Here is a 24,562-nt window from a genome sequence, read left to right on the forward strand (position 1 = left end):
TTACATAGTACAGTTGATTAGAAAACAATAAAGACACGGAATTAGTTTGTTGTGTGAATAGACGGCTGCTTACTGTTATTAAAAAGATGGATGAAATTTTCCAAATTTAATATTTTTTTGTGCATTGAAGCGTTTTTTTTTTTTTTTTTTTTTTCCTTTTGGTGGGACAAATGCTGTTTGATTTACGGTAGATATCATATTTGCATAATTTCTGTTATATGCAGTATTACATGTTTTCTCAATTTCATTAAATGATGATCCGGTTTACGATAAAAATTGCTTGTTGTAGAATTTTAAATAATAACAGCGATTATAACAAGCGAGGATTATGATGAAAATCCAAATATAACAGAGATCATTTTACTGTCGGAGGTATTTTTTATGTATAGGTCTCTTATCAAGGAGCTAATGCCATTTTCAGGATTCTGAACAAAGGATATGAACACGTTTCATCACTATTCTTTTATGAGCGATTAAAAAAAAAAGAAGTGAATTGTTTGTGAACCATATGGGCTACATTCACTATTAAATAAGACTTCATAAAAACTTTATTTTTTAACGTTTATAAATATTTGAATAAGTGTTTATTCTTGCTTTTCTATACTTTCTTTTTTTTTTTTTTTTGTAAACATGCTCATCAATATTCGCGTTTTAGGAACCCCGCTTATTTTAATGTCCAGCGTGCCTTAAAGATGTTTCATCTATTGCTAGGAAATAAAAAGAAAAAGAGTGAATCAAAGTAGCTGGCTGTATACTATTCATACGAATATAAATTACAACCAACTCTTCTATTATGTACATAAGATGAATATAAATAAACCTAATGACACTCTGCAGGATACAGTTATTGTTTGTATTTGAATTTTAAATTTTATGATATCCTACCCATGTTCATCTCTCCCTGATTATCTACAGAGAAAGGGGGTGACTCAAGAACAGAGAAGAAGGGAGTGAATGGCGCAAATTATTATGCACAAATATAGAAAAAATAGAGAGGTTCATAGGCTGAGTTTTATGATTCAATACCCGTTTACCGTTTCTTTTATTTATGACACTGTCCTATTCTTCTTTTTTCTTTTGTTTTCATTTCTTGATCTATTTTATAGGAAAAAATGAGTACTTCTCCAAAAGAAAGGACATTGGTCAACAGTAAGCTATAGAAATTATTACTAAGGAAGTATTTTTAATACTCTTCTGCTAAACAATTAGGTGCTCATTCTACTGTTCTCCTTGACGACAGTAGCGATGAGGAAGAACTTATAATACCTCACGGTAGCGAGGCACAATCTCTCTTAGGCCTTGAGCAGCATATACCTCGATACATGACTGCATCTCCTTGTAAATATAATGATGAAAATAAATTCCTAGATACTAAACATTCCTTAGTACCTTCTGCTAGAATCAATGACAGCTCGCCTAAGGATGCTTGGGGCAAATTTAAAGTTAGATCAAAGTATTATCTTCCTATACTAGAATGGTTACCTCGTTATCGTTTCTCTTTATTCTGGAGTGACCTTATTGCTGGTATTACCTTATCTTGTTTACTTATTCCTCAAGGGTTATCTTATGCTACAGCTTTGTGTAAGCTTGAGGCTATTCATGGACTGTATGCCATTGCTTTTCCAGCTGTTACCTACGCTATCTTTGGCATGTCAAGGTAAGAAATAGAGTGAAATAGGAATATATGTAATTAATCTCATTGATTCTAGACAAATATCTGTTGGACCTGAAGCTACTCTATCTTTGTTGGTTGGGTCATCCATTGCACAACTAAATAATGACGACACAATCCATGTAGACCCACTGGCCTGGGCATGTTTGATGACTATTTTTGTAGGAATCTTTACCTTCCTATTAGGCATCTTTCGGTTGGGATTCTTGGACAGTTTGATGAGCAGAGCTCTTTTACGTGGTTTTATCTCCGGTGTAGGTCTTGTTGTCGCACTTCAACAGGGCATTATCTTACTTGGTCTTGTTACACTAAGTGAAGAGAAAGGTATCACTGAGGCTTCTAGCTCCGTCGCTCGTTTGTTATTTTTGATTAAAAATATTGAATATTCTCACGCACTTACAACGTCTGTCTCGGCCGCATCTGTTTCTTTCTTGATGTTCTCTCGTATTACAAAGTCAAAACTAGCAAGATTCAAATGGTTCCAATTGGTTCCTGAAGTACTCTTGGTTGTTATTGTTTCGTCTATTTTGACCTATATCTTTGACTGGGAAAACAAAGGGTTGGCCATCCTTGGTAATATTGATGCCAAGGGTATTCCATTACCCTCCATTCCTGTCTTTCCTGATCACAAGCATATGAAAGATTTATTGGTTACTTCTGCTATGATTGCTATCATTGGCTTTGTAGAATCTGTTGTGATCTCAAAGACTTATTCAAGCAAACATAATTATTCTGTCAGTGCAAACCGAGAGTTAGTTGCTTTGGGTGTTGCCAACATGGTGAGTGGACTCTTCCAAGGAATCCCTGCATTCGGTTCGGTAAGTTTCCAAAACTCCCTTTATTATCCTCCTTCTCTGTTTCCTCTTTCCTGATATAAGAGGCAAATAAGATATGTCAATAATTATATTGACGGTCTCCCTAATACTCTGAATTGTAATTTCCCCTTATACTAACTGACTATATAAGGTTGCACGTAGTAAGATTAATGACAAAGCAGGGGCTCGAACTCAAATGGCAGGACTTATTGCAGGTGTGGGGGCACTTGTAGCCATTTTCTTTTTATTACCCTACTTTTATTATTTACCAAAATGTGTTCTTTCAAGCATCATCTTTGTTGCTGTCTTGTCTTTACTTGGTGAATTACCTGAAGATCTTCATTTTATTTTCAAAATTGGTGCCTGGCGAGATCTTGGGTTATTAATGGTCACCTTCCTGGCTACAATCATGATTTCTTTAGAGTTTGGTACCCTTCTGGCTGTTACCCTTTCACTTCTCCTAACAATTAAAGAAACGAGTTATCCCCGTATTTCAATCATGGTAAAGGAAATCAAAGCTTTTGAGGAGAAGGACTAATTCGATTGAAAATATATAGGGACGTGTCAAGGGAAATAATAAGAAATTTAGACCCATTCAAGATGATCCAGATGTAGTTGAACATATAGAAGAAGTTCTCATTGTAAGAATCGAGGAGCCTTTATTCTTTGCAAATACCGGTTAGTTTTAAATATGCATGTTCATTTATATACATTGTAACGCTACTCGATAGGACAACTCAAGGATAGACTACGCCGCTTAGAACAATTTGGTGACATGTCCATTCATCCTTCTGAAAGTCCTCGTTTAGGTGGTTTATCTTATGTGATATTTGATGCTGATAATATGCCCTATATCGACGCTAGGTAAAAAATTATGCTGAACAAAAAGGAAACACGTCATTTATACTTTAATAGTGCAATTCAAATCTTGCAAGAAGTAGTTGAAGCATACCATGCTAGAAAAGTGAAAGTCTCTTTTGTTAGACTTAGAGAACGTCCAATGGAGTTGTTTAGAAAATCCGGTCTTTTAGGATTAGTTGGGCAAGCAAATCTCTTCAAAAAAGTGTCTGATGCGATCGAAGCGATTGAGAAGGATATGACTAATCCAAGCATGACTATTCCCCTTTAACATGTGGACACATAGAGATACCCTTTTTAATTTATAACGTTTTTTATTCTGAGATTTCTTGTCTTTAATAAAACAATCTATTGAATTTATTGACGTGTGTGTACCCCCCCCCCTCTCCTCTTCCCCTCTTCTTCCCCTGTGTAATTATGAGTATTGTGAGATTATAGTGACATCGACATCCTATTCTCTCTTTATATTATGCTCAATATGGTATACTGACTTCATGATGATAAAAAAGCAGAAACAATATATGATAATAATGTTTATTGACATACACTCATATACAAAATATATGAAGAAGAATAGTTACTGTCAAAGAGTTCAAGTACATGTCCGCAGAATGGTATCATTCCACTTTATGCAAAGCAACAATAAAGCTCTTAACCGAATGAGGTACAAGGCATACACATACATTTTTAATAAATGGTTTCTCCCTTTCTAACGTAAAAGAATCTCGGTGTTAATCCTTTTATGGACAATTTAATGCGCACTTGTTCCTGCATATGAAGTTACAGTATTCAAATTCAAATCCACTCAAAGAAACATGTGTATGTGATTTAGCAAGCATATTTCGATGTATTTTTTTTTTTTCATTAGTCTCCCCTTTCTCACCCCTTCTTCTTACAGAAAGAACTTTTTTTATATTTTTTATATCTATTTTAATGGAAGCAGCTAAACATAGAAATAGGATTTTTCTCCTAAAGCATTAGAAAGGGGTTAAAATATACAACATTCATAAGCTTGTCATTTTATACAAACATATATATTCATATAAACAACAATAAAAAAAACGCCCGAAAATAAAGTTAACATTAATTAACCACAGACATGTTAACCTCCTATTGTTATATTGAAATAGCTGTAATAAATAGTTCAACTTTTTTATATTTCTTTTTATTCAATCCTCTTTTGGACCCTTTTTTGCTTTATTGTCAAGTAATAAATTAATATAAACAAGTAAACTTTTTCCTTGCTGATCCTCTCATCCCCTTCTTTTCAACCCAATTATACAATAAGACAGGTATTGAAATATCATCCAATTGTAATATCTGGTGACTTTTTTTTTTATTGGTAATGTCAGTTGTATTCCTCTCCTTTAGTAACTAATGCATATAAAAACTTAGATTATTTATTGCCCCACCCTCTTATTATTATGCAACTTTTATCTGACATATTCGCGAACTGGAGAAGACCACGTCCTCAGAACCCTAAACCGCGTCCACAGCCACTGCCTGAACCAAGGCCTCATCAACAGGTATCTGATAGATTAAATGTGAAACTAAAATGGATTCCTTTCGTCTCTTGCTGTACTTGTTCTACTGTAGTGACTCAACTACAATAGAGCTCTCGCTGAATATATGCAAACTTTTATTTTAGATCAAACACTAAACACTCCTTTGTAGTCATTATTTCTTTCTTTATTTACATTTTGATTATCTTTTCTTATTCCTTATACTTTTGAAATGCATTATGATCATATTACTTTCTTATTCTTCATGCTTTTTTTTGTCCTACCAACTTCTTTTAAATTCAACTTTGTGTAATTTCTTCTATCATTCTATGTGTTTTTTTTATCTTTAAAATTATTACATTAAAACAAAAATATGTAAATTTATGCTATAAATTAATAACAAGCAGCCTTGTATCAAATTTATATAAAATTTTCGAATAGTTTCAAGATATTGTCATTTTAAAATAATTTACGGAATTGATTCCGTAATTCTACTTTTGAAAATGAGAAAAAGAAGCCGCCCTGTTGTGTTACTTGCAAATGGCATAGATGTTCGAATGTTTGTTACATGTGCCTAATTTTTATGATCCAACTGGTATAATAACCATCATATTCATCCCTAAATTTCATTTCAAATTTGAAGTTTTTTTGTTATTTGTATTTAATAAGCCTATTCATTTTGTATATTACCTCTTTTGTATTAACTTTAGGAAATAAAATAAGTTTTTTATTGTGTCTGTAAGAAAACGCCCTTGTATGCTTTAAAAAAATGTGCAACGTATTTTAATATCCGATCAGTAGCAAAAAAGACACTTTTTTATGCCCACGTTTTTTCTTTGTATACAATGTCTACAGAAGAATCAGTAACAATAAATAAAACTACAGATCGTCAAAGTCATTTAAGATCACTAAAAGATCGCTTAGAAAAGTACAAAACTAAAAACAAAGAAATTGTAAATAGCTTGACATTATGATTCACATTAATCGCAAAAGCTAATCAAAAGATTTTAGACTCAAAAAGAGGCTGAGGAGGAAGCAAGACTCTTGGAAAAAGAAAGAATAAGGAGGCAAGAAGAAGAGCGTCTAGAAGCAGAAAGAAGGATTTTATTAGAGGAGTTGAAGAAAGCAGAAATACAAAAGGCAATGTTACCTACTATACCACAAGGTAAAAAAAATGAGGCTTTTCTTTATTCTTTCAATAAACACTTTATTACAGTAATCCAACCACAATCTCAAACCGTACTTCAATTACAATTGGAACTGCAGCAACAATTACAAAGACAGCAGCAACAACCACAACCACAGCCACAGCAACAAACAATGTTAACCAATCCTTTATCTTTTGGATACCCTACAACAATTACAGAAAAAGAAGCTATTAATTGGTTAAAAAACAGCTTTTAATCTCTCCAATGTATACTGTATTCTCAAAACTATGCACATCTTGTCACTTTCATGTTTTATAATTTATTGAAAATAAACTATTTGTCTCTATCATCTTTTAATGCCGAGTAGACTAAAAGTACAAAATTTTTATTAAGATATATTAAATAGGTGAACTTTTTTTTAACAATTTAAATAATGAGGTATAGCAACATTTCTATTATTTTTAAGTGCTTCTCCTTTTGTCTATGTATAATGCTTTCTATCCCCCTTTTTTTTATATCATTAGATTCAGTATTCAATACTTTGCGCTGACAATCATTTTTGAATATTAACAAAAGATAATTTTTCTTTTTCAAACAACAAATGAGATATGTTATAAAGTAAACATACAGCGCGTAGATGCTTAACATAATTCATGTGTATCAAGTAAATAAGGATTTTTTCTATATCAATTGAACCAAATTAAATATGCCCTCGTGAACAAAAAGGAGTTAAATTCTTCTCATAGGCAAAGACTATAATAAGTACAGTTATTTCACTTTGGATAGTTCCCTTTGTATACATTATACGTCTATTTTTGTATTTACTGTATAAACCGTATATACGTGTAATGAGGCTGATATAATAGTAAACATTATAAATTCTATTTCTTTTTATTTGCTTTCTTTAATTTGTGTCAAATGTATCCATTATGAATCCAAGATATCACCCCATGCTCTTATATATTGTACTTGACAATAAATAAGGACAGTTACACGTAATACCACCAGTTTTAGGGTACCCTTTGTTGATTTCTTCTATTAAACATGTCTACTTTCATTTCTAATAGAATAATGTCTCTTAATTATGATGAATTCCGTGTTGTCTCAATAAAATGATTATCGTAAAAGAAAGGTATGGTTATAGTGAACAATAAGTGTTTTTTAATCCCCTAAAGTCCCGTGTAATATTAAGAATATACAAGATAGGTAAATTATAGCTCATTTTATGGTATATGTAACTCGGTTTCTACTTGTTTGTTGTTAATAAACATGTCAGACTTGAAATGAATACGTAAATATATATGATAGATGACTGTTTCTCACTACTCTGATTGCTGGTATATAATGCAGAAGATAGGTGTGTTTCTGGGGAAAGCTATCTCATTTTGATGTTGTAAATAGCTATCCCTGGTACTAGAAGCAATAGAATATCATCAATGCCCAGAAAGAAACAACCCATACAACATGCTTGATTTGTACTCTATTATGAACATCTGAAATGCTTCAAATTGACCGGTTGAATAAAAGAAAGCAAAATGAGTAAATTTCTTGCCGATTTTTTGATAGGAAACTTGGCAAAAAAAAAAACATTTCTCTCATAAAAAAAACTTATCAACTGCATCCCAAAAAATATCACGTCGTTTATACAACCTTGAGGCCTGACCAATAAAAGCATATTATATTTGTCCCTTCATATACTACAAAACAAAATAAAAGCTTTGTTTCATAGATAATTGCAATATGTAATGACCCTTTGTATTTTGCGTTTTGCCGGTGAAGAGGGAATCACTTTATTACTGCTTTATCGGACTTTTACAGGAAGGTGTACACATACTTTGAATGTCAAGGTACAGATTGATAATAAAACTGTTTACGCACATAACACTAGACTTTAGAAATAAAAATCTGCAAGAAGGAAAAGGGTATGCAAAATAAAAAAATAAAAATAAAAAACTAAGAAACGTAATTGCATCTTATCCTAAAGTCAGTAGTACTTGAATTTGAAGGGTCTTTTTTATTCTCCAGCTTTCCAAGAAGTTTCCAATAGAACGGGACCCTTTTCGCAATGTCACACTATCCTCTTTTAGATTCGGATCATATCGATTTGTTATTCATGTTGACAACTCATGTACGTTATCAAGAATCTACAGCAACAAATCAAGCATGTTATCAGTCATGTGTGTGTTTTCTAAGACATTAAAGAGGCTTGAAAAAAAAGTAATCCTCTGTTTGAACGCACAAGCCAATGCTTTAACATTAGCAATTTACCATGAGAGATACAATCAGTAGAAATTTATGTTTAAACTCCTTTAACACTAAATTTGTATAAATTTTCTACTTTTGAAGAAATAAAAGAAAATACTATACTGCAGAGGAGCACTATTGAACGAATTGGCTTACATTTAAAGTTTATAAACAAAAGCAACTGTATGAATTATAACAGACTTCTCATCTTTTTATAATACACATTAAAAATTTCCAATTTGTGTACCCTCACAGTAAGTTAGTGACTGTTCTTCAGAAATTTTTTACGTTTATTGGCCAATTTTGTAAAAATATTCTGTTTAGGGTGTACCTTATTAGTTACATGATCTATTGATGTCAGCATATAAATAAGTTTGCTGTTTTTTGTTTGTTTTATTCCAATAAAAAAAACATACATATCGAGTACTAAATACTGGCTATTTTAAATCTCCAAGATGCTAAAATACTCTTTACTCTCTATTTTATTATTAATAAATCAAGCCTTTGCTCAAGACGGTAAAATAAAGTAAAAATGTCAGCTACTTTGTTCTAATCGATATATTCCTCTCCACCTCAATTAGACTCTTCAGCTGCTGCTTCCTCTGAAGAAGATGAATGTGCAACTTCAACAATAGAAGATTACAATCTTGGTCTTCGAATTGGTTCAATTTTTATCATTTTGGCTACAACTGCCATTGGAACATATGCACCCATTCTTTTACATCGTATCAGTCCTTACAAGCAAGGTGACATTCGTGATTGGATCTTGACCATTGGAAAGTTCTGTAAAGTAGACTATTTCTTAATTTATAAACAATTTTCTGATACTTCTCAATAGTCGGTACAGGTGTCATTCTTGCCACTGCCTTTGTTCATATGTTACCCGATGCCCTCGAAAATTTTTCAAGTCCATGTTTAACGCAAGGATGGCTGTCTTATGGAGCATTTGCTGGTGTATTTTGTATGATAGCCTCTTTTGCCCTTCAATTATTAGAGGTTGCCTCTGTCTCTCACATGAACAAACTACGTAGATTACAGCAAGAAAAAGCCGATGTCGAATTTGGCCAAGCAAAAGACAATAACAATAATGACAAGCTTCATATCGATGCCTTTTCTGTGAGCACAAAAGGAACACAAGCTCCAGGTGTATCAGGATGTGATAATGCCCATCACATTGGTGATGAACACGGTCATACCCATGGTGTATTCCTTGAAGGCGACGAAGCTTTGAGGCATATTGGAACATATATCTTGGAACTTGGTATCATTATGCACTCTATCTTGATTGGTATTACCTTAGCTGTGACTGACAAAGATGAATTTACTACCCTCTTGATTGCCCTTGTCTTTCATCAATTTTTTGAAGGTATGGCCTTGGGTACTCGGTTGAATGACTTGAAACACAAACACTGGTACCAACCTATCATGATGGGCTTGCTTTATGTCTGTATGACACCTATTGGTATTGCTATTGGTATTGGTATTCGCAGTTCATTTAACAGCAACTCTTACTCTTTTGTCTTGTCTCAAGCCATCCTTGATTCACTCTCTGCTGGTATCCTTCTTTACAATGCCTATGTCTCACTGATGAGTATGGAAATTAGCCATAACCATGCTTTCCACAATGCAAGTACTGGTCGTAAAATATGCTGCTTTCTCTCTATGTACGTTGGTGCTGGTTTAATGTCATTGATTGGTGAATGGGCCTAAGGCAGCTATCTTTAATTTATTTTTTTGTCTTTATATTTAATAACAAAATTATTATTTACCCTATACTATTTATCTTTGTAGAAAAGTGAACTTGAAGTTAAATAAAAACTACACAGCTCGCAAAAAAGAAAGATATTTTATTTAATTCTTTGATATATTTAGTGGTATTTTCAAGAATATCTTATCCATGTTATAGTCAAGTTTGAAGGCCTTTATTTAAAGTCAGAGCAGTGACAACAAAGTTTCATGTCATTTTCGGATTCTCTAACCTCACCCCTTTATTTCATCTTTTTACTGTTTCTATTTTAATCGCCGCAAATGAAAATAAGAAAGCAAATCTTTAAGCCTCTTTTTTCAATTTTCTTTCTAATTACAATAAAAAAAACTAGATCTTTTTTTTTTAAAAAAATGGACCGATCACTTCCCAATATTTTAGTTACCGGTACACCTGGTACAGGCAAGACGACAACAAGCGAAATGATTGCAGATGTGACAGGATTACAGCATGTTAATGTAGGGGAAATCATTAAAACAAAGCAATTTCATGAAGGATATCTTGAAGAATTTGATACACATGTATTAGACGAGGATAAAGTAATAAAAAAAAAAGATGAGTGTTATTTAATGATAACTGACTTGCTTCAAGTTATTAGATGAATTAGAAGAGATATTAAAAGAGGGTGGCAAAGTAGTTGATTTTCATACTTGTGAAATATTCCCTGAACGATGGTTTGATCTCGTTCTTGTCCTTCGAGCTGATACAGCTAATTTATATGATCGTATGGTGAAGAGGTAAAGATAATTAAACAAAACACTAGAAAATAATACAAATTATTAGAGGATACAATAAGCGAAAGATTGATGAAAATATGGAATGTGAGATTATGCAGGTTGTATTAGAGACAGCACACGAATCCTATGCTCCAGAAATTGTAGTAGAATTACAAAGTAATACAACTGATGATATAGAAAGTAATGCAGAACGAGTCAAAATGTGGTTAGATGCATGGAAAGAAAACAATTCAAAATAAATATTATTTAATACTTTTTTTATTGCAAATAAGAGAGAAAATGAATAAATAGAATGCTTTTTTCTTTTTTTTTATATATAAAATATACACGAAACATATAATTTTCTTTTATATGTCATGGAAGAAGAAAATAAAAAGGGAATAAGATTATTTAACTTATTGTTTTTTGTTACGTTCAGCGATGTGAGGATGAACCATAAATTCACTCAAAGCTCTTCCTGCAGGAACCATAGGCCATAAAACTTCCTTTTTACAAACAACAGCATCCATAAGAACAGGTCCATCATGTTCCAAGAATTCCTTCATCTTTTCTTCAACTTCTGATGCTTTTGTGACACGAATAGCCTTTACTCCCATTGATTCAGCCAATTTAACAAAGTCAGGGTTCTTCATGATCGTACCAGAGTATCTTTCCTTATAAAAGAGATCTTGCCATTGTTTCACCATACCTTGGAAGGAATTATTTAATAATAAGACCTTGACACCAATGTTGAATTCAGCAGCAGTAGCAAGTTCCATGGCTGTCATTGAGAAAGAGGCATCACCATCAATATCGACAACGATATGATCAGGTTTGGCCACTTTGGCACCAATAGCAGAGGGAAGACCATAACCCATGGTACCTAAACCACCCGATGTAATAAATGTACGAGGATGTGTCCATCGATAAAGTTGAGCAGCCCACATTTGATGTTGACCAACACCAGTTGTAACAATGACCTTATCCTTCATTTGACGTGTTTGTTTATCAAGTTCTTCAATAAGTTGTTGAGGTTTCAACTCTTTGGCATCATCTGTTGTCTTTTCATAATAAAAAGGGTATTTGCCCTTCCACTCATCGATCAAGCCAAACCATTCTTTACGTTCAGATCCCTTGATATGAGGCAAGAGTTTCTTCAAATTCTCAGTCACATCGCCTTCAATAGCTTCAGTAGCTTCAATCACCTTGTTGATGTTCTTGGGCATGATTTCAAAATGAAGAATACCACCACGGCCTTCCTTGGCAGCCTTGACAGCTTCAGGTGCAAATGCCTTTACGTTACCCGTCACACGATCATCAAAACGAGCACCGAGAGCAATAATAAGATCGGCATTTTGCATGGCCAAATTGGCATAGCAGGAACCGTGCATACCCAACATGTGAAGAGACTTCTTGTCCAATTCGTCAAAGATGCCTAAACCTTGAAGGGTAGTTGTGACAGGGATGTTACCATTGTCAGCCAAGGCTCTCAAGAGTTTAGGACCATCGGGGTGGCCCATGACACCTTGACCAGCATAGATGACAGGTCGCTTAGCTTTATTAATCATAGCAGCAGCACGCTTCATTGTAGGCACAGGTTCGCTACGGGCTTCTTCTGTGAAAGCGCCAATGGCTGTGTTGGGAATAGTCGTTGGACGAGAAGGAATTAAGGTATTGGTAGGGATGGGACGCTTGAGAATAGCAGCAGTTACATCCTTTGGAAGGTCAACAAGAACTGGACCAGGACGACCACTGGTGGCAATCAAGAAGGCTTCATTGATACGGCGAGGAAGTTCAGCAATATCCTTGACCATGACATTCCATTTGGTACAAGAACGAGAGATACCAACAATATCAGCTAATGCATACTGTTAATGTCATAAAATCCTTTTTTTTTATTATTGTCTTACCTTCTTGGAAAGCATCAGTACCAATAGCAGAAGTAGGTACCTGACCACAGAAAACGACAAGAGGAGTACCATCAGCAAGAGCATCAGCCATAGGGGTCATAACATTAGTAGCACCAGGACCTGAAGTGACCAAGACAACACCAGGCTTACCACTAATAGTAAAATATAAGCAAAAAGAAAGGAAGGCAATCTTTTTTTATATAAACTTACGTTGCTCTTGCGTAACCTTCTGCCATATGTCCAGCACCTTGCTCATGTCTTGGAAGAATAAATTTGAAATATTTAGATTCATAAATAGCATCAAATACAGGAAGAATAGCACCACCAGGGTAACCAAAAACATGCTCAACATTATGTCTCAACATCATTTCATGAAAGATCTCACCACCAGACATACCAACGAATGAATCATCCATGTCTGCAACAGAAGACTTCTTGTTTAATGGTTGAACTACCTTGGGTGCTTTTTCAGTTGCAACAGCAGAGCGATCATTGTGTGAAACGGATCTATAATCATGTATTAATAATGACATACAACATCATACTAAATGATATTTACGGAGATGCGATGGCTCCTTTCAATTTTTGAGAGGTATGCACCCCAGAAGCAATGACAGCTTGGTTACAGAATTTAGTGGCTGAGGTTGATCTGATAAAACTCTTTGAAGCTCTTGCAGCTGAGAATCTAAGCATACTGTCGATAATACAAGAAGAGAGTAAGAGAAGAAGAAAGAGTTATTTATATTAAAAAAAAATGGAAGGATATTTAAGATGAAAAAAAAAAAAAAAGGTAGAACGAATCAGAGTATGTTCGGAGAACCAATCAACTTGAACGTATGTGAGTCAATTCTAATGAAAACAATATAAATTATAAGGCTTTAATATCAATTTAAACGACTAATAAAATATAAATTAAAAGCATAAAAGATTGTAATTGTATTCAATACCTAATTGTATTGCCTCATCCTTTAGTTTACTTTGAAAAAAAAAATATTTTTTATTTTGTTTGCTTCGTTGAGATTCAATGTGAGTCAATCCAATCAAAATTTATTTAATGCAACAAAAGATAAGAAATTAATCTTTATTTTCATTGGTTGACAAGTATTATGATTATCATTTGCTCATAAGATTGACCAATCAGATGTTAGTACTGGCCTATAGCCTTTTTTTGTTTACTTTTTTTTTTCACCGATATTTTTGTAGTGCAGCACATTGACTCTTTCTCTCTGTCTTTGGCTGCTATTAAAAATTTTTTAGATGCTCATACAAATAATAAAGACTATAGCATACACTAATAAGAGCTAGAAAATAATTTTTTTTTTCGAGATAAAAGGTTACTTTGATTATTAAAAGTAGCTTGTGTAACTGCGAATGGCATTAAATATTTTTCATAAAATAAAACAGGCATGTGAATTCTTATAGGCTTAGTTCAATACGCTTTATACATTATCCCTCTTTTTCTCTGAGTGTGTATTTGTGAGTATCTATTAAAGGAGACAGCAGGAGTTTAGATATGACTTTGAGTGGAATGACGATTTCAAAATAATACATAGCGGCGTATCATATTCAGCTGTCCAATAACATGTCAATTTACAAATGTCTTTAATATTATTTCAATATGTGCAAATCAATTAAACAATTAGAAAAGGTTTGATGTTTGAGAAAATACAGTAAATGCAGTAATTTGTCTTCTTTTATTCAAAAAAAGATTCAAATCTAAATTTTTTCCTACTAAATATAATTGATAGTCCATATAAAATAATCAGCTTTGTATTCTTGAATGAGAAGAATTCTTTAGTGCTTAATCAGTATGAGGTAGAGAGAAGGAGAAAAAAGCAGCTTTTGATCGGACATTTAACAAATACGATAAATAACTGTGATTGGATGTTTTTGACATGAATCATTTTTATAAACCTCAAAAAAAAAAAAAATAGATTTATTTGTTTACTTATTTATATTTCGCTATTCTTCTTCTCTCTTTAATAAAACAAAATGTCGCCTAAAAAAGTATCTATTGTCTGTCTTCCTGGTGATGGTGTTGGTCCTGAAATTGTAGCTGAAGCAGTTAAAGTGTTGGAAATTATCTCAAAATATAGGTCTGCTGCTCTTGGTGTCGAATTCGAATTTAAGCATGAATTGATTGGTCTTGCTGCCATGGAAAAGACAGGTGAACCTCTTCCTGACTCTGCTCTTGATGCTTGTAAACAAGCAGATGCTATCCTTTTGGGTGCTGTTGGTGGTCTTCCTGGTGCACAAATAGGAAGTGGTCCTCGTCCTGAACAAGGTCTTTTGAAGCTTCGAAAAGAACTTGACTTGTACGCTAATTTGCGTCCTGTCTCATTTGCAGCTGAAAAGCTTTTGCATCTTTCTCCTTTGAAGGATCATGTTGTTAAAGGAACAAACTTTGTCTTTGTACGTGAACTGGTTGGTGGTATTTATTTTGGTGATCGTAAAGAAGCTGGTGAAGATGGAAAAGCTTATGATACTCTTCCTTACTCTAAACCAGAAGTTGAGCGTGTTACAAGATTAGCTGCCCTTTTAGCCAAAAAACAATCACCTCCCGGTAAGATTCACTCTGTGGATAAGGCCAACGTGCTGGCTACTTCTAGACTCTGGCGTAAGACAGTAACAGAAACAATGGAAAAGGAGTTCCCTGAATTGGGTTTTGATCATCAACTTGTTGATTCTTGCGCTATGGCCATGGTCCAACGTCCTACAAGTCTTAATGGTGTTGTATTAACTGAAAATATGTTTGGTGATATTCTTTCAGATGAAGCCTCTGTGATTGTCGGTTCTCTTGGTTTATTGCCTTCTGCCTCTCTTAGTGGTCTTCCTGATGGCAATGGTAAATGTCTTGGTGTTTATGAACCCATTCACGGTTCTGCACCCGATATTGCTGGTCAAGGTATTGCCAACCCTGTTGCTACTATTCTTAGTGTTGCTATGTTACTTAGATACTCTCTTGGATTTGAAAGTGAAGCAGTGGCAGTTGAAGAAGCTGTTCGTAAAGTACTAGATGCTGGTATCTATACTCGTGATCTTAAGGGTGATAAATCCACAGTTGAAGTTGGTAATGCAGTCTGTGAAGAATTGGTAGAATTATTAAAATCTTTGTAAATAATAAAAACGTTTATTTTTTCTTAAAAACAAATAATTTTAAGCTTTGTCTGTTGTATTCTTCTCTTTTTGGATCATCCATAACTTCAGTAAATTCAAACTTCTTTTTTGCTAATTGAAAAAATCTTTTATCTGCTTTTCTTCTCTTTTTATAAGCTAAATAAATTAAAGTGTCTTTTGTTGATAACGCCAAAAGTGTTTCAATTAAGGGTATAAAGGCAATTTCAAGATAAACACAATCCGAAGCTAATATCACATCTACATTGGATGATAACTCATTTGGTATTTCTTCTCCCCTATTAAACAATATTAAAACATACAATATAAAAGATGTATTATATTTGTTTACCAGTTTAATATCTCTGCTTGTACTAAATGTCCTAATTTGTTTAATTTTATATTTTCCAACATTAAATTCATCATTGGCCTACATATTTGTATTAATAAATCCATATGTCAATATGGTTTCTGTTACTTTACAGTTGATCTGTCAAAATGACTTTGTTTACTTTGGAGTATATTTTTGCAATAGTCAAACCAACTAGACCTGTACCAGAACCAAGTTCAATAACAGTTTTATTGGTTAAAAAGTCTTCAGATTCCTTTTGTTTCCAAATGAAATATTCAATCATAACATTGGCAGCCTCCCAAATCATACCACCACAGCCACCACTTGTATCTTGTGCCAAGAGAATAGGTGACTCTAAGCCTTCATAAAAAGTAGAGCCAACTTGAGCAACTACCGATTGTCCACGATCTTGAACGATATCGAGACTATTAAAAAAATTCTTGTCTTCTACTTCTGCTGATAACATACGGTCGGAAGAAGAAAAGAAAAAAAAAAAAAGAAAAAAAAAAAACGGTCCTTGAAGCTTATCAAAATAATCCAGGTCTTTCTCCTTTTTCAACTGAGATGATTTGCATAAAAGTATTCCTTGTTTTGGCTTGTCACTCATCCATCTTTCTTTGGTTAGCTTTATTTTTATAAATTTAAGGCCACTGTAATACATTTATTTTTCCACAAAAAAGGCATAAATGAACAGTAAATCAATTACTATTAAATAATTTTGTCTGCTTCTTCTTCACTATCTACTATTTAATATTGAAAAGAAATTATGTCAAGGCAACCTCCCAAACCAATGTAAAACAAAGTGTATTATTTAGTGAAATAAATTTATTAAATTTAACTTCAGACAATTGGATAAACAGTGTTATTATGCGGACACCTGAATTAAAAGTCAAGATTGGCGGTGACATAGTAATAAGTGTCGGAGTATAAATATGAAGCTGCTGTATCCATTAGCACACACAGAGCTTTGTTTTCACTCTTTTGTTCTATTTTTGTATATCAAAAAGAAAGAAAGAAAATGTCAATGGCCGTAAGTTTATTTTTGTATTAAATGATATTGCTTTATATACTGATACGTGTAAAATAGAGTCTTTTTGGTTTGTCTGCCCCTTTAGACATTGAGATTAAATTTGATAATGAAGAGCAAAGAAAACATTTAGAGGTTAAAGTAGAGAAAGACAGAAAAGAAAACTATCCAGTCTATCTTGATGGTGAAACTGTTGTTGGAAAGGTAAGTTTGTGATATTTACATAAATAAGAGCAATGATAATAACGGTATAATAAAATATAGGTTAACATTAACTTGCGAGATGGGAAAAAATTGGAGCATAACGGAATTAAAGTAGAGTTTGTTGGTAGCATAGGTAAAGGACATATAAAGAACACGATCAACGTAATATTAAAAACAAATATGACAGAACTATTTTATGACAAAGGGAAATCACACGAGTTTTTGACTTTATCTCAAGAACTTGCAGCTCCTGGTGAACTGCGTCAAAATACTACATTTGATTTTGAATTTAAGAAAGTCGAGAAACAATATGAATGCTACAATGGTATCAATGTGAAGCTTAGGTAACTTGATGCTAATATTGAAAGGTACATGAACTAATAGAGTAAATATAGATACTTTATTAGAGTCACAGTAGCTCGTCGTTTAGCTGATACTATCAGAGAAAGAGATATTTGGGTGAATTCCTACAGAATGCCTATTGAGGTTAATAATTCTATTAAAATGGAAGTTGGTATTGAGGATTGTCTTCATATTGAATTTGAATACAACAAATCCAAGTAAATGTTATTATTATTATATGCGTGGAAGATCTAAATTGTTTCTCAAGGTATTATTTAAAGGATGTTATTGTAGGAAAGATATACTTTTTACTAGTTCGTATCAAGATTAAAACGATGGAACTTTCTATTATCAGACGTGAAACAACTGGTGCTTGTAAAGTATTGTAGATTTCGTATTAAATGATACTAATTAAATATTTAGTACCCAATGTTTATAATGAAAGTGAAACAATTACTAAGTTTGAAATAATGGATGGTGCTCCTGTTAGAGGTAAAATAAATAGTTATATTCATGTAATATAATAACAATTCGTAGGAGAAACAATTCCTATTCGTTTATTCCTTGGTGGATTTGAATTAACACCCACTTTTAGAGGTTTACTTGCTGAATGTATGTTGCTACTATTACTAACATAAACAATAGACGTAAACAAAAAATTCTCTACAAGATATTATTTGAATCTGGTGTTAATTGATGAAGAAAACCGTCGTTATTTTAAACAGCAAGAAATTACATTATTCAGACGGAAAGGTAATCGTTATTATTCACTTTTCTTTTCCTTATTCAAATAATATTTATATAGTTGATGATGGATATCCACCTGATGATGATGATGAGGAATAATCATGATAATAAAGCATTAAATAATATAATCTATCACAGAAAAAAAAAAAAAAAAAAGGGATTTTTTATATAAAGCATACACGCGCACACACACACACACACATGCACGCACGCACTTTATTCATCACCGTCACCAAGAAGAGCAAAAGGGTTAACTATAATTTGGTATTATTACTTTTGTATAACTACAAATAAGAAGAAACTTACAAGTCTTTTGTTTCTTTTCCTTTTCCTTCTTTCTGTCTTTTTCTTTTCTAAAGGACTGAACAACATCACTTTGGTTAGGAGTTCTAGTTACTCCTGGAATGAATGCCATCTTGACAGGAGGAAGTTTAGAAAAAGGACTACCAGCTAATGCCAAAAGGGTAGGACGATCATAAGAAACACGAGTTCCTAAAAGCATTCGTTTTAGCTTCTCTTACAAAATGTTGACTTGAGCACAAGAAAATCTTTTTGTTCTATTCGCATATTTTTTGTCTCTTTTTTTTATTTAGTGAACATTTACCGTTGGATTCACCTTGTTGAACAGCCATGATCAAGAGATCTGTGAAAAGAAATTCTAACAATAACCGCCCAGCAACAAAAAAAAAATTTTATGTTCGGAGTTATGAACAACGCTTTCCATTTTTAGTAATCAATTGTTTATTTTGTAAAAAAAAAAAAACCTAAAAAAAAACTAAAAAATGGCACTTGCAGCTTGACTACCAACTAAAAATAGAAACGAATTAGTTACAAGATATATGAAAACTAAAATAAATGAGTCAACATACGTGTAGCACCAAAGCCCCATGTAGCAGCAGTAGCTACTTGACCACCAAATTTCTTTGTTAAATTGGATACTTTGTTTTCTTTTTCTTCTTCTTGTTGTACTGCTACAGGCTGTTGTGGCTGTTGAGTATAAGCTTGAATAGGTGGAGGAGCATAAGATTGTACATTGTAGGGCTGCGAAGGTGGAGGAGGTTGGTAAAGTGTAGTTGGAGGAGGTGGATAAACGTAAGGTTGATTGGGTGTAAAAGTAGGGGTATTGTTATCATGCATAGTAGTAGTATTTGGCTTGGATGGTGGTTGAGGACGTTTCGCCTTAATAGGAGGGCTAATAAAAAAATAAATAAACAATTACTATTATTATCATATGTCTTACGGTATTTTCTTAACATGGTTTTGAGGGAATATACCCGTCTTTCCATTAACTGCTCCTTTCCACCAGTCATCATTGACTACAGACAAATAAATATAAACGCATTAGATACATGCATGCTTTACTTACCGTATTCAGTAACTTCAATAATATCTCCTTGTTTAAATGATAAATCAGTTGTAGGATCTTCACCATTATAGTCATATAAGGCCTCTACTGTTGCAATTGAACTGTTATTCTCTGTATAAGCAGGAGGGGGAGCTGTAGTAGGAACAGCAATAACTTTTTCAGGCTCAGGTTGTCTTGGGTTAATAACTGGAGAAGGCAACTTTATAGGCTGTTGCGACCAGTCATTTGTACGTCGAACAGGAAGCTTTGGTAAGCTATTATTTATTACTTCTCTTGATTGATTTGTAGTTGAAGAAGTCGATTTACGAATAGGCAAAGGTGGTCTAGGCACATTGCTGTTATTCTCTGCAGATAAATGAGCTGGTAATAAAGATATAACCTCTTGATAAGTTTGGATATTTAAAAAGTTATTATCCTTTAAAAATGATAAGTCCTTAATGACTGACTCTAATATATGATTTGCAATATGAACGTTGCTTTCTTCCATTTTGTTTTTTTCTTTTTTTTAAAAAAAAAAGGAAAAAGAGTACTAAATGTTGCGAATAATTAAATAATGTTTATTAATATCCCGACGTTTCTTTTGAAAAGCAAAAAATCCGCAAACACACAATCAATATTGATAATGCCTGAGCTCAGTTTTTTCAAATAACATCAATGGATGATAACAAAAAAAATAGCATTTTCTCTAAAGACCTTTTGTTTTCTAGCCAACTATTTACATTGCTTGCTATTTGATATGGCTATCAGAAAACCATTTTAGTAACGATAATATATCAAGCATAAAGTATTCAAACATTATGTTGCTATTTAAATTTTTTAGTCAAAAAAGCAAAAGGTCTGAATTTTTTGTTCTCCTCTCTTTTTTCAACTCAAAAAATTCTTTTTTGTGGAGATGTCTTTGGTAATCGATAAAGCAACTGTAGAGACTCAAGGAAGTTCAACTTCAGCCCCTGAATCAGCTCCTTTGGCTTCAGCTTCCTTGTATGTTGGTGAACTTGATCCATCTGTTACCGAGGCCATGTTATTTGAAATGTTCAATATAATAGGCCCCGTCTCAAGTATTCGCGTTTGTAGAGATGCAGTAACCAGAAGAAGTTTGGGCTATGCTTACGTTAACTTTCACAGAATGGCTGACGGTAAAAAGGAACAAAACAAACACATAAGGAACTGTATTCTAAATGACATTTATATAAAGCCGAAAGAGCACTCGAGACCTTGAATTATTCCATGATCAAAGGACGCTCATGTCGTATCATGTGGTCCCAACGTGATCCTTCATTACGCAAGGGTAACAATGGTAACATCTTTATCAAAAACTTGGATCCTTCCATTGATCACAAAGCACTTCACGACACATTCTCTGCTTTTGGTAATATTCTGTCTTGCAAGATTGCTCATGATGAACAAGGCAATTCGAAAGGATATGGCTTTGTTCACTATGAAACTTTAGAAGCTGCTGAAAGTGCGATCAAGAGTGTCAATGGAATGCTCTTGAATGACAGAAAAGTGTAAAAAAAAAAGTTTTCGTTACAAAACAGAAACCAACTGGCTTTACTATGTAGTTTTGTTGGTCATCACATATCTAGAAAGGAACGTGAATCAAAATTGGGTGAATCTCGAGTTCAATTTACGAATATATATGTTAAGAATATACCTTTTGATGTCACTGACGAAGAGCTTAGTCAATTGTTTGGAAAATATGGCACCATCACTTCTTGTGTTATCACCCGAGACGACGACGGAACATCCAAAGGTTTTGGATTTGTAAATTTTGAAAAGCACCAAGACGCTCAAAATGCCGTAGACGATCTTCACAAAAAGGATTTTCGTGGTCAGGATTTGTATGTTTCTAGAGCACAGAAGAAGAATGAACGTGAAGAAGAGCTTCGTCGTCAGTATGAAGAAGCAAAACTTGAAAAGATGAGCAAGTACCAAGGGGTAAATCTATATGTGAAGAATTTGGATGATGACATGGATGATGATCGACTTCGTGATGAGTTTTCTGTTTACGGTGTTATTACATCTGCAAAAATCATGCGTGACGAAAAGACAAACATCAGTCGTGGATTCGGTTTTGTTTGTTTTACATCTCCAGAGGACGCTACTCGAGCTGTTACTGAAATGAATGGTCGTATCATTGGTTCAAAGCCCATCTATGTTGCCATCGCTCAGCGTAAAGAGGTTCGTCGTTCCCAATTGGAAATTCAGATGGCTCAACGTAACCAACTCAAGCAAGCCATGATGCCTCCTTCTGTCTTTCCTCCTACCATGTATGGCCCTCCTGCTGGTATGGCTGCTGCCGCATCTCGATCTGTATTCCAAGGAGCACCTATGCCATCATTTCCTGCTCAAGGGTATCCTGCCACCCAACGTCTCAGTCCTCCTCCACAGCCTGCAAAGCCTGCTGAATCAGCAGTTCGTCCACTGATCGCTCAAGATTTAGAAAACTTCCCTCCTGAGACTCAAAGACAGATGCTTGGTGAAAGATTGTATCCTCTGATGTAAAACCATTCTTTCTTTCCCCTCATTTATTCATAACTTACAACTTGTATTATAGCAATGCCCAAGAACCTGAATATGCTGGTAAGATAACTGGTATGCTCTTGGAAATGGACAAGAATGAACTTTTGCAATTGCTTGAAAACAAAAATGCATTATATACTAAAGTTGAAGAAGCTGCTACAGTTCTCAAAGAACATCTTGCAAAAGCTAACCAATAATGTGTGTATACCATTAAAAATGGAAAATAAAGTCTTTTTTTTTCTTTTATTACAAGTTTTTAGTGTTTAGTTGAAACAGTTAAAAAAAAGCCATGTTTAGTCCTTGGCAGAGATCATATCTTCGGGTCTAACCCACTGGTCGAATTCTTCAGAAGTCAAGTAACCAAGAGAAAGGGCAGCTTCCTTCAAGGTGGTGCCTTCCTTGTGGGCCTTCTTGGCACATTTAGCAGCTTTATCGTAACCAATATGAGGGTTAAGAGCAGTGACCAACATCAATGACTATACAAATCACATATTAACAAGATTCCTCCAGTTAAACCTTTTATCCTCTTTTACCTCATTCATAATGCTGCTAATCTTCTTTTCATTGGCTTCAATACCAACAACACAGTTCTTGGTGAATGAAATAGAGGCATCAGAAATAAGACGAATGGATTGGATCAAGTTCTTGATCATGACGGGTTTGAAGACATTAAGCTATATTCCAAGGTTAATATTATCTACCTTTCCTTTTATTTTCTTTACCTCGAATTGACCATTGGAACCAGCAACAGAAATAGCAGTGTTGTTACCCATGACTTGAGCACAGACCATGGTCATAGCTTCACATTGAGTAGGATTAACCTTACCGGGCATGATAGAAGATCCGGGTTCGTTTTCAGGCAAGGAAAGTTCACCAAGACCACAGCGAGGTCCAGAACCAAGATAACGGATATCGTTGGCGATCTTCATAAGAGAACAAGCAACGGTATTGAGAGCTCCGTGAGCTTCAACGAGAGCATCGTGAGCAGCAAGGGCTTCAAACTAATTTAACAAAAATGATTAATAAACTTCATTCTAAAAAAGATTGGGCATTTTGTATACCTTATTAGGGGCGGTCTTGAAAGGAAGACCGGTAATAGAAGCAATAGCTTCAGCTACCTTGGCATCGAAACCTTTTCTGGTGTTAAGACCAGTACCAACAGCAGTACCACCTTGAGCAAGGTTATAGAGGCGCTCCAAGGTACCTTGTACACGAGCAATACCGTAAGTCAATTGTTGAGTATAACCAGAGAATTCTTGACCGAGAGTCAAAGGAGTTGCATCTTGCAAGTGAGTACGACCGATCTTGATGATGTGTTCAAACTCAGCGGATTTGGCTTGAAGGGCATCACGCAAGGTGGTCAAAGCAGGAATAAGTCGACCGTGAATTTCAACAACAGCAGCAACGTGCATGGCAGTAGGGAAGCTATATAAATGCGTTAATGCTTTATAAAGATAGATATTAATCCTCTGATTACGTGTCATTGGATGATTGACTCATGTTGACATGGTCGTTGGGATGAACAGGAGCCTTACTACCAAGCTCACCACCCAAAAGTTCAATAGCACGGTTGGAGATAACCTAAAGAATTAGAATCAACACTCTCTATCTCCTTATTTTTATTTACTTCGTTAACGTTCATGCTATAAGAAGGAGAAAGCTTAATATCACGCATGTCAACCAGTCTTAAAACACTTACTTGGTTTGAGTACCGGAACCAGTTTGCCAGACAACAAGGGGGAAATGATCAATCAAACTTCCATCAATGACCTAAGTAGTTTAGAAAAAGTGTAAGTATAACAAATAAGTGTATTTTATGATCTTCAATTTTACTAACCTCGTCAGCAGCCTTTTGAATAGCTTCACCAACTTTAGGATCCAAGCCATAAGTCATGTTGACAGTAGCAGCAGCCTTTTTGAGGACACCAAAGGCACGGATCAAAGGTTCGGGCATACGTTCAGTAGGGCCACCAATGTCAAAATTTTGAAGAGATCTATTTATTTCATATATGCATCATTATCTTTTCCTCTCTCTCTTTTTAATCCATTTCTTTCCAATTTATTTACCTTTGGGTTTGAGCACCCCAATATCTATCAGCAGGAACTTGGAGATCACCAAAAGTATCGCGCTCAGCACGGAATTTTTGCTATTGACGTGAATAAAGAAAAGAAGTTAAAGTTATTGAAAGCAACAAAGCAATGCTGTTTTTACCAAAGCAGCAGAGGCACTACTGAAAAGACGAGGAGAGTTGTTCAT

The 24,562-nt window shown here is 34.2% G+C and overlaps 12 protein-coding genes across 12 annotated transcripts; 7 read left to right on the plus strand and 5 right to left on the minus strand.

Moving 5' to 3' along the window:
• Nucleotides 1-1,112: 1,112 nt before the first annotated feature.
• Nucleotides 1,113-3,616, plus strand: RO3G_03062 (uncharacterized protein; the record flags this gene model as incomplete). The annotated part of the gene is made up of 8 exons (XM_067657653.1): nt 1,113-1,149; nt 1,210-1,338; nt 1,387-1,657; nt 1,710-2,490; nt 2,639-2,989; nt 3,045-3,165; nt 3,219-3,351; nt 3,403-3,616. 8 exons carry the CDS (start codon nt 1,113-1,115, stop codon nt 3,614-3,616), a joined length of 2,037 nt encoding a protein of 678 aa, XP_067513754.1.
• A 2,076-nt stretch (nt 3,617-5,692) lies between these two features.
• On the plus strand, nt 5,693-6,251 carry RO3G_03063 (uncharacterized protein; the record flags this gene model as incomplete). The annotated part of the gene is made up of 3 exons (XM_067657654.1): nt 5,693-5,800; nt 5,859-6,012; nt 6,064-6,251. 3 exons carry the CDS (start codon nt 5,693-5,695, stop codon nt 6,249-6,251), a joined length of 450 nt encoding a protein of 149 aa, XP_067513755.1.
• Nucleotides 6,252-8,694: 2,443 nt separating this feature from the next.
• Nucleotides 8,695-9,949, plus strand: RO3G_03064 (uncharacterized protein; the record flags this gene model as incomplete). Its single annotated transcript, XM_067657655.1, has 3 exons — nt 8,695-8,755; nt 8,821-9,024; nt 9,078-9,949. 3 exons carry the CDS (start codon nt 8,695-8,697, stop codon nt 9,947-9,949), a joined length of 1,137 nt encoding a protein of 378 aa, XP_067513756.1.
• Nucleotides 9,950-10,357: 408 nt separating this feature from the next.
• RO3G_03065 (uncharacterized protein) lies at nt 10,358-10,611 on the plus strand (the record flags this gene model as incomplete). The annotated part of the gene is made up of 2 exons (XM_067657656.1): nt 10,358-10,543; nt 10,603-10,611. The coding sequence occupies 2 exons, from the start codon at nt 10,358-10,360 to the stop codon at nt 10,609-10,611; spliced, it is 195 nt and encodes a 64-aa protein (XP_067513757.1).
• Nucleotides 10,612-11,136: 525 nt separating this feature from the next.
• Nucleotides 11,137-13,323, minus strand: RO3G_03066 (acetolactate synthase, large subunit, biosynthetic type; the record flags this gene model as incomplete). The annotated part of the gene is made up of 4 exons (XM_067657657.1): nt 11,137-12,578; nt 12,631-12,782; nt 12,841-13,137; nt 13,190-13,323. The coding sequence occupies 4 exons, from the start codon at nt 13,321-13,323 to the stop codon at nt 11,137-11,139; spliced, it is 2,025 nt and encodes a 674-aa protein (XP_067513758.1).
• A 1,299-nt stretch (nt 13,324-14,622) lies between these two features.
• RO3G_03067 (3-isopropylmalate dehydrogenase) lies at nt 14,623-15,747 on the plus strand (the record flags this gene model as incomplete). Its single annotated transcript, XM_067657658.1, has 1 exon — nt 14,623-15,747. One exon carries the CDS (start codon nt 14,623-14,625, stop codon nt 15,745-15,747), a length of 1,125 nt encoding a protein of 374 aa, XP_067513759.1.
• Nucleotides 15,748-16,092: 345 nt separating this feature from the next.
• Nucleotides 16,093-16,562, minus strand: RO3G_03068 (uncharacterized protein; the record flags this gene model as incomplete). Its single annotated transcript, XM_067657659.1, has 2 exons — nt 16,093-16,174; nt 16,228-16,562. The coding sequence occupies 2 exons, from the start codon at nt 16,560-16,562 to the stop codon at nt 16,093-16,095; spliced, it is 417 nt and encodes a 138-aa protein (XP_067513760.1).
• A 552-nt stretch (nt 16,563-17,114) lies between these two features.
• On the plus strand, nt 17,115-18,515 carry RO3G_03069 (uncharacterized protein; the record flags this gene model as incomplete). The annotated part of the gene is made up of 10 exons (XM_067657660.1): nt 17,115-17,126; nt 17,184-17,327; nt 17,388-17,460; nt 17,533-17,671; nt 17,735-17,887; nt 17,938-18,044; nt 18,093-18,161; nt 18,207-18,281; nt 18,315-18,422; nt 18,475-18,515. The coding sequence occupies 10 exons, from the start codon at nt 17,115-17,117 to the stop codon at nt 18,513-18,515; spliced, it is 921 nt and encodes a 306-aa protein (XP_067513761.1).
• A 117-nt stretch (nt 18,516-18,632) lies between these two features.
• RO3G_03070 (uncharacterized protein) lies at nt 18,633-19,048 on the minus strand (the record flags this gene model as incomplete). The annotated part of the gene is made up of 3 exons (XM_067657661.1): nt 18,633-18,670; nt 18,723-18,908; nt 19,021-19,048. 3 exons carry the CDS (start codon nt 19,046-19,048, stop codon nt 18,633-18,635), a joined length of 252 nt encoding a protein of 83 aa, XP_067513762.1.
• A 143-nt stretch (nt 19,049-19,191) lies between these two features.
• Nucleotides 19,192-20,269, minus strand: RO3G_03071 (uncharacterized protein; the record flags this gene model as incomplete). The annotated part of the gene is made up of 4 exons (XM_067657662.1): nt 19,192-19,223; nt 19,286-19,608; nt 19,657-19,732; nt 19,783-20,269. The coding sequence occupies 4 exons, from the start codon at nt 20,267-20,269 to the stop codon at nt 19,192-19,194; spliced, it is 918 nt and encodes a 305-aa protein (XP_067513763.1).
• A 405-nt stretch (nt 20,270-20,674) lies between these two features.
• Nucleotides 20,675-22,287, plus strand: RO3G_03072 (uncharacterized protein; the record flags this gene model as incomplete). Its single annotated transcript, XM_067657663.1, has 3 exons — nt 20,675-20,918; nt 20,978-21,290; nt 21,345-22,287. The coding sequence occupies 3 exons, from the start codon at nt 20,675-20,677 to the stop codon at nt 22,285-22,287; spliced, it is 1,500 nt and encodes a 499-aa protein (XP_067513764.1).
• A 311-nt stretch (nt 22,288-22,598) lies between these two features.
• On the minus strand, nt 22,599-24,562 carry RO3G_03073 (fumarate hydratase; the record flags this gene model as incomplete). The annotated part of the gene is made up of 10 exons (XM_067657664.1): nt 22,599-22,781; nt 22,839-22,979; nt 23,028-23,306; nt 23,367-23,730; nt 23,783-23,886; nt 23,933-23,948; nt 24,005-24,075; nt 24,143-24,299; nt 24,373-24,452; nt 24,518-24,562. 10 exons carry the CDS (start codon nt 24,560-24,562, stop codon nt 22,599-22,601), a joined length of 1,440 nt encoding a protein of 479 aa, XP_067513765.1.

This window comes from Rhizopus delemar, genomic scaffold (assembly GCF_000149305.1).
Source record: "Rhizopus delemar RA 99-880 supercont3.2 genomic scaffold, whole genome shotgun sequence".
Classification (NCBI taxonomy): domain Eukaryota; kingdom Fungi; phylum Mucoromycota; class Mucoromycetes; order Mucorales; family Rhizopodaceae; genus Rhizopus; species Rhizopus delemar.